Source organism: Bison bison, unplaced genomic scaffold (assembly GCF_000754665.1).
Source record: "Bison bison bison isolate TAMUID 2011002044 unplaced genomic scaffold, Bison_UMD1.0 scf7180017864183, whole genome shotgun sequence".
Taxonomy (NCBI): Eukaryota; Metazoa; Chordata; class Mammalia; order Artiodactyla; family Bovidae; genus Bison; species Bison bison.
In genome coordinates, this window is record NW_011494755.1 from 1604290 (window position 1) to 1613175 (window position 8886).

At 40.4% G+C, this 8886-nt stretch overlaps 1 protein-coding gene across 1 annotated transcript in view; it reads right to left on the minus strand.

Moving 5' to 3' along the window:
• Window positions 1-8886, minus strand: part of ABCA1 (ATP-binding cassette, sub-family A (ABC1), member 1) — a 138503-nt gene that overhangs the window by 66571 nt on the left and 63046 nt on the right. The window contains exons 7-8 of the mRNA XM_010843531.1: window positions 8837-8886; window positions 6051-6227 (exon numbers count right to left, since the gene is read on the minus strand). The exon at window positions 8837-8886 is cut by the window's right edge and continues 8 nt beyond it. Coding sequence (XP_010841833.1) covers window positions 6051-6227; window positions 8837-8886 — 227 coding nt within the window. The remainder of the gene's footprint in view (window positions 1-6050; window positions 6228-8836) is intronic.

Here is an 8886-nt window from a genome sequence, read left to right on the forward strand (position 1 = left end):
ACATCTGATCCACTCTGAACTACTCAGTCATGCACAGTTCCTCTAAATGCCACCTTCTCTTGCCTCTTTCCTCTGGGCCCCATGCATACATCATGTCCTCTGCATGGAAGATTCTTCTGTCTTTACCTGGCTAACCTCTACTCTTTAGGTTCCAACTTAGAGGATGTTTCTTTCCTAACCGGCCAAGACTAGGTTAGGACACCCCATCAGAGGTCTCCTGATGCACAGCACCCAGCAGATGCTATCACTCTGAATAGCATCTCTTCCTTTCTTTGTCCCTCCTCTCCCCAGCAGCAGGGAACACAGATCTCTACCTTGTTTACCACTGTCTCCCTGACCCAGTGTGTGGGGATTTCCTGAAAAAATGAAGTGTTTGTTTATAGATGATAGCTGTACAAAGGGACAAGTGGGAGAGATGACTATTGATGCATTAGAAGTGGTAGCCAGATAGAAATACAAGACAGAGCATCTGTGAAATTAAAATGGAATTGGAAAGCCTTTTAAGTTTAAAAAAATCTTATCCACACTCAAAATATTACAGGGACTCCACTACTACAATGAGATGTGCTTGTACATATATTTGAATAGTATTCTCAATATAAGACACAATTTTGTTTCCTCCCTGCAAATGCATGTTTTAATGTGGTCATTGTACATTTCAAACTTCCCTGAAATACTCTCATAAAGCAGACTACAATCTCTGCTTCACTTTGCCCATATTCAGAAAAGCCAACTCAGGGCTAGGATTTATATGTTTTACTTCAAATTGAAAATAAGTAAGCCACATACCAGGTACAAAGACTATTATCACCCAAAGCAATTACTGTCTCTTTACAGTCATTTACATGACAATAAAAATTGTCCTTTGAGGAACATTTTAATAATTTTTATTGAAGTAGGGAATTATAACTCATGTCTAAGGACAGCACTAATCTTTTAAAAGCAATTCAACAACTTAAATAATAAATTTTAAATTATATGTGATTAACACATTAAAATATTTCATTTTTGCTATTTCTAAACATAGTTAAATATATCTACTACCACATAATTCAGGATCAAAAGTCAAGCCTTTATCTTAGACATGGCAAGAAAGAAATTATACTATTTCAAGTAAACTAATTATACTATTTCAAGGAAAAAATAGTATATTTGAGCCAAAAACATCTATTTGGAGTTGAGTCATTATATTAACACACTGCTTAGTTCAGTAATTTATCCCCAGTTCTGTGCTTCCCTTGTTCTCCCAGGAATTAGATGAACAGAGTCTAAAACAGTAAATCCCTGAGACATGTCATTCTACAATTTACCAAATGATAGCAATTGCAATTGCTTGTCAGGCAAAAGCACATGTTGTAAACAGGTGGGCAGCAAAATTATACAAAACCAAACAAAACCTGATACTTCCCACGAGAGTCTGTGTTCCAGGCAGGAGGAGAGGGAAAACCAACTGTTTTCTCCTGCAAAACATTGTCACTGCATGTGACAAACTGAGAAATACCTAATCCCCAAAAGCTATGAGCCAAGCTGAGCCCTTATCAAAGGGTCTAGAAGACGCTAAACAAAAACCCTTCAAGACAAGAATGACTGTTCACTCCTCTTCTGCCTGCTCCTTCTATCCCTGCACAGTCCAGCTGTGAGCTCACTAGTGCTCTGGGCACTTCAGGGCACCACTCACCCTACCTCCTTTGTCCCATGAACAGAGTTCCACCTTTGCAAGAGCAGACTACACACATCAGAAGATACAGAAACAGAACACTTTGTCCCATGGACACAGAACTTTCCTGTTTTTGGGTGAAGGTACCACCAGAAGTCAAGACAATCTAGTCACACGGTTGTGCGATGTCTAAGTTGTTCCTGAAATAAAGGTCAGTCTGTATGCCTGTCCTTGCTAACTCAAATCAGACACCATTTCCCTTGCCACAAGGATCAGACACCATCTTCACGTCACTGAGACAGGACTAGAGCCCAAGTCTACTTAACCAAACAGACTTTCACTGGGGATCACGGTGTTCCGTGTTGAACGAGACTGTTGTCAGGGAGCTGCTGGGAAGGGCAGCCCTCACTTTACAGAACCCAGAACCTGTGAAGAATTCCTCAAATTCCCGTTCTCAGCCTTAAAGTCGGTTCTCAGTGTCCACTGGAATGAAAGTACCATGTGGACCTTGTCTGCCTTGTTCATGGCTGAAACGTCAATGCCTTCAACAGTAACTGGTACAAAGCAGACAGACAGTAAATATGTGTTCGTTTTGTTGTTTAATATCTCATACCTTGTTTAGAGATGCTCTGCTTCCACCGATCTATTCAGTTATGCATGACAGACTTTAATGAGTAGTGTTTACTGTGCTTTAGAGTCACTCTCAGAATACAAGCAAGAAACTACACAGGGCTGGAACAGGACTAATAAAAAAAGCCAAGGACACTGAAGAAACACTTCAAAGACTTAATGAAATATTGTTGCAATGTATGTTCCAATCCAAAGGCAGTTATGGCAGAATGAACACTTTCCCTGAAGCTGTCCACATGCTAATCTCTAGAATACGTCTATCAGTTATATCATATGATAAAATGCACTTTCAATTCAGTTCAGTCATCCAGTCATGTCCGACTCTTTGCAACCCCGTGGACTGCAGAACTCCAGGCTTCCCTGTCCATCACCAACTCCCAGAGCGTGCTCAAACTCATGTCCACCAAGTCGGTGATGTCATCCAACCATCTCATCCTGCCATCCCCTTCTCCTCCCACCTTCAATCTTGCCTAGCATCAGGTCTTTTCCACTGAGTCAGTTCTTTGTATCAGGTGGCCAAAGTATTGGAGTTTCAGCTTCAACATCAGTCCTTCCAATGAATATTCAAGACTTATTTCCCTTAGGATGGACTGGTTGGATCTCCTTGCAGTCCAAGGGACTCTCAAGAGTCTTCTCCAACATCACATTTCAAAAGCATCAATTCTTCAGTGATCAGCTTTCTTTGTAGTCCAACTCTCACATCCATCCATACATGACTACTGGAAAAACCATAGCTTTGACTAGATAGACTTTGTCAGCAAAGTAATGTCTCTGCTTTTTAATATGCTGTCTAGGTTTGTCATAGCTTTTCTTCCAAGGAGCAAGCATCTTTTAATTTCATGGCTGCAGTCACCATCTGCAGTGATTTTGGAGCCCCCAAAAATAAAGTCTCTCATTGTTTCTCCATCTATTTGCCATGAAGTGATGAGACTAGATGCCATGATCTTCATTTTTTGAATGTTGAGTTTTAAGCCAACTTTTTCACTCTCCTCTTTCACTTTTATCAAGAGGCTCTTTAGTTCTTCTTTGCTTTCTGCCATAAGGGTGGTATCCAAATGTAAAAAGTAATGAACATTAATGACTGATTCCTAGCACTGATTTATAGAAGAAAATGTCTACATTACCAGCCACTGTTTTCAAGCACATAATTTATATTACTCCCATAAATTAAATTATTAACTTTTTATTGAGCATCTAATGTGTACTAGCCCTATGCCAGGCTCTTCATATATGTGATCAATAATCACAGCAAAGGGCAAACTACATTATCACTATGTGAAAGAATAGGAACCTGAGGCTTAATTTATCTAAGGTAGCACAACTGGTAAAATGCTGAGGCAGTATTTGAACCCAGAAACAGCTGACCCCAAGCCTACACCCTTTCTACCCTGCCACACTTCCCCACTGTTGTCAAAATACTGTAGTCCCAGTGGTCATCAAAGGACTGAAGGAGAACCAGGAGAAAGAATCAGAATATCTTGGCTGAAAAACAGAGAAATAGCCACACCAAAAAACAGAGACAGAGAGAGAGAACAGAAATGTTTCAAAGCATGTCTCTCCTCGAAATCCACTTTTGGTGCAGAAATACATATTAACAGAATAGTTTCTGTCTCTCCCACCCCTAATGTTGGTTGCTGCTCCTATTGTATTTCTTGGCACAGTTTAACTGTCTGTGTACAAGGAGGTCTCACAACACACCCATCTACCATCACCAATACCAAAATTTCAACCAAATGGCAGAAGCAAAAGGCTGCTTAATATAAATCAAACATCAATCCCAGTGCTCCAATTAAGGCACTGCTAAAAGAGTCACATTTCAAAATGTTTGGAAGTCATTTCAACCCAATGGTATCTCCTAAAACATCTTTTACACATCCTGGCCACTCACCATGTTCTAATTCAAGAGCCCCATTTTCTGATTTTAGGAAGAGAGATCTCACAATAACAGCTGACAGGCAGGAGCAGAACCTGAAATGCTCCTATGCCCAAGAGACGTGCAGGAAGCATATGGCAGCCACCCTAATCAACACCTGCCATGAACCAACTGGTCCACAAGGCTCCACCACAACACGACAGGATGGGCTGTGAAGCAGCTGACAGTTCTGACAGTACATTTCCACACTCCCCATCACACTAATTTTCCCAACTAGGGAGAGATTTTTCAAGTCAAACCCTAAGCTGTTGACTGTCAGATTATGAAGGCTTTGCTGTCTTTCTACTTAGAACGTAATTCAGAAATTACATAATTGGAAGGATTTTACTGGGCTGTGCACACAATAGGTGTTTAATGAGTAAACAGAAATGAAACAATGAATGGGCGCCAGAATAAATTTATCTGTCTTCTAAAAACACCCATCTTTCCAAAGTTCAAATCATCCCAGCTGAAAGGGTGAACATTTCTGTCTTGTAGTGAAGCAAAGCAAAACAACCAAAATAGTCCAAGGAAATGGGCTAGTATTTGCAACAGCCTTTGACTCTGACTCATGATGCAGAAAGTGCCAACAGGCTGCAAGTGTCTTCACAGGTGAGCTTATCTGACTATTTAGGCCAGTTATCTGGGGCTGCAAACATCTCTGTAAATTATACTACAGAATCACAGACCACTAGAAAAAAACAACTCAGTACATTTTTTAAAACACTGAAATAGAAAATACTATTTCTGGAAGAGAACAAAAACAGATCTTAAGTATTGGGGCTAAGCCCTTCACACTGATGGGGGCCACAATAAAACCTGCCATGGAAGCAGCAGAATTCAGTTTTACTACTACCTTCACTTTAGTCAGAGAATCAAACAGGATACAAGGACTCTTCGATGGTCAGTCAAGAGTGTAAACTCTGGGATGTGTTTCTAAGGAACATTCTAGGAGATGATCCAGGTACAGGGTTTAGAAACCGAAACTTCTTAGTACCCCCAGGAGGGCCCATCTTTCTCTAGAGAAATCATGGTGCGCAAAGTCCCAGAAGTTTCCAATGTCTTTCTATTATAACGAGGAACATCTCTTTCCAGGCATGTTCTTCTTCCAGGGCTTTTCTCCTGGTTTTAAAACAGCCTACTGACAATCAGGGAGCTGTCTGGTAAGCAGGAAACCTGAATGCTGGATGGATGCTAAAGGATGTTGTTCACAAGGGATTTTACCAGAGCTCCCAGAAAACCTAAAGAAAGATACTTATTCTGGAACTAGGCACAGCACTGACAACCAGAATGCTCAGACTTAGTCCTATTGTTGGATTAGAAATGAAGGTGTATTCTCATGGACTGCTTCTTTGAACGAGTGATTCCCAACTGATAATCAGACTTTGTTGGTATTTTTTAACCTCTGAAAGCAATTTTGTCATTTTTTAAGTTACTTATTGCATGTGCTCCCATTCAATCCCAGGGTTTTCCCACTGAGACATCTCAGTGTTTCCTTTCTGATAGGCTTTTTTAAATGGACATCCATCTTCCCATTAATGGTTTTGAGACTTTTTTTTTTTTAATCTAGAGAACTCCTTCTTCAAATGAGCCCTTATAGCATTAAAAACCATAAAAACGTAGGTCTTCTCTGAAACAGACTTGGACTCAGAGCCACACCCAACTCACTCTTCCCTTACTGACTCTTGGGGAGATGGCTCAGAATCTGAGCCAATACCACAGAGCCAATCACATCACCACTCCCAGCCAGCCCTATGTTTCTACAAAAACAAAGTCCTGCTGTCCAGGGAAAAATGTCACATTCTAAAAGCATTAGTACTCAAAGCTTCCCTACACAGCAAGCCTACTCACCAGGACTGGCTTCAGGATATCCAGGTTGGAACGAAGCACCTGTTCTGCTGCATTCAGCTTCTCCCTTGGCAGGCTGCAAAACCTAGAAACTTCTTGGTCACCAAGTCGAATCACCTCTCCCAATTTTGATCCATTGCACAGGTTGCTCAAATGTAACTGGTAGCCTTGCAAAAATACCTATAAACATTTCATGCAAAGAGAGAGAAGTAAAACTGGATTACACTGATGGGAAGCAGGGTCCTTGAAGCCTCTTGGGGGAACTTCATATCAGTATTGCTTTGAGGAATGGACACTACTATACCCTGTCCAGAGCACTGGGTCTCTACCGAACTTCATGAAGCAAGGCATGATGCTACAGGACATTCAAAACCAGAATGTGGCATTCGACTCATCACCTCCACACTCTTCTCCTTGGGAAGGGAAATCCTGAGTCCAATTCTTTTTCTCAAAAGTGCGACACATGACTCAGCAAATAGGAATCTGGAGTCTGAACTCCCCAAACCACTCTTATTAGAGAAAATAGAAAGTTCTCATTATTTTGAAATAAATGATATTTTAAACTGGGGTTGGGCTAAATTGCGGGGGGAAAAGTATTTATACTATTTATTTGTAGATAAAGATATTTAACTAATGCAAATAACTATGTTCAAACAATTTCAGAATGTGGAACTCTTCCTTTTACTTGTATCAAAGCAGAGTACTAGAAAGTCAAGCCTTTTATCTCATTGACAGATAAGAATGACTTAGAACTGGCCTATACATTATAGCAAAGAACTTCTCCTTGGCCATATCTTATGTAACTAGCTTTACTGGATCTAAATAAACACTTCTTCACATATGGCCCTTACTGTCCATTAGGCAAAAGTCAATAAGATGAGAGACCTTGTTTTTTCATGTTCCTTTTGTGTCCTCAGTACTGGAACATGTGGACAATAAATATTTGTGGAACGAATGAATGAACGATTCAGACTCTATTACTCTGTTACAACATTCTCTGTTTGTTTCAATTAAGGCAGCCTGACCTGCCGGTGGTACAACCTCCTGGGAGTGATGGACCAGAAGCTTCTCAGGACCCATGCAGCTTTCTAACACGGCAGAGCACTTGGTGTGTCATGGTTTCCATTAAGTTTCCACCCACTGCCAGATACTCAAATACACACTGCTTTTCTTCTTTTCTCTGACTAGCCCTTGCTGCCAGCCGACCCTTAGTATTTGTGTTTAAGACAGTGAAAACAGTGACTACAGAGACTAATCACCTTGAATGGACCACTTACATATTTAGGATGCCCCTTATTTTAAACTAGTGGGATGTGACAGATAAGAAATTGGCAGGGGGCAATGGAAACCATGCTAATGATTTTTATAAGCCTGCTGCCTTTGGCCCATCTCCCAACCGCACAATTGGTAAACACAGGCATATTTTCCTAGTTTCATAAGGGCAAGCAGTAAGCACATTTTTCTAATTTAAAAAATTCTATATCATGTAAAGCAAAGATTTTATTTTGGTGCATAAACAGTTCCACTACTTCTGCTTATGGCAAAGTCAAGCTAGTATGTAAACATGAGACGGGGTAAGGAAGCAGTTCCCCTTTCTGCCAGAGAATAAACTTGAAAAGGTCCTCTGGAAATCAATAACTATGCAATCTGGGCCTGCTGCCCACTGCATAGGAGCCGGATGATTATCTAATAATGCCAGAGGAAGGTTCTTTAAAATCTAAGGTTAAAATCTTACATAAACACTAATATTACTTCCTGATTTTATAAATTAAAAAAAAATTAAGCATATTCTTCTTAATAATAGATACTTTCTATTTTATTTAATTTTAAATATTTTTACTTATTTTTATTTAATTTCTATTTATTTATTATTTCTATTCTATATTTTCTAGATATCTTTCTCATCTATCTTTAAAAGAAACATTACAAATAGATAGCCAGTGGGGATTTGCTATTCTGATGCAGGGAGCTCAAATCTGGTGCTCTGTGGCAATACAGATGGGTGGGAAGGAGTGGGAGGTAGGAAGAAGGTTCAAGAGGGAGGGGACATATGTATACCTATGGCAGATTCATGTTGATATATGGCAGAAACCAACACAATATTATAAAGAGTTATCCTCCAATTAAAAGGAAAAAAATTTAAATTTTAAAAAAGAAAGCACTACATTTTTAAAATCTGTTTTAGATTTTATAGACAAGAGACACTTTGGGTAACAATCCTCAACCCAAGTTATTGTTTCAGAACTGTGAGATTTTTTTTTAATTCATCTTAAATTCATCTTCCCTTTAGGAAGACGTTATCAACACGTTATGCCTGGGCTTCCCTCGTGGCTCAGCTGGTGAAGAATCCACCTGCAGGAGACCTGGGTTCGATCCCTGGGTTGGGAAGATACCCTGAAGAAGGGAAAGGCTACCCACTCCAGTATTCTGGCCTAGAGAATTCCATGGACTGTATTCCATGGGGTCTCAAAGAGTCGGACATGACTGAGCGACTTTCACAAACAAACAAAATAAAAAAACAAAATCAACACATGCCAATTGACAGACAGGCAGGAAATCAGTTTTATTTCAACCAGTTGGCCCATGATGCGAGGCTGCACCTTCCACTCTCTGGATGGTGTGGCGGGGCCAGCCCGAGCAGGGAGGTAAAAATAGGTGACGCTGCACTGGAGCCGCCAACCTCCTTCAGCACTGTTACCAAGACAGGAGTTTATTCATTTCCTTCCAGGTGCTCTTGTATAATGTCATTGCCACGAGCCTCACCAGGGAAGGTGAAGATTGCAGCTTACCTTGCGGAGACTGACATCAGCCCCCAGCATCTTGTCCACAGTTGGCCTTG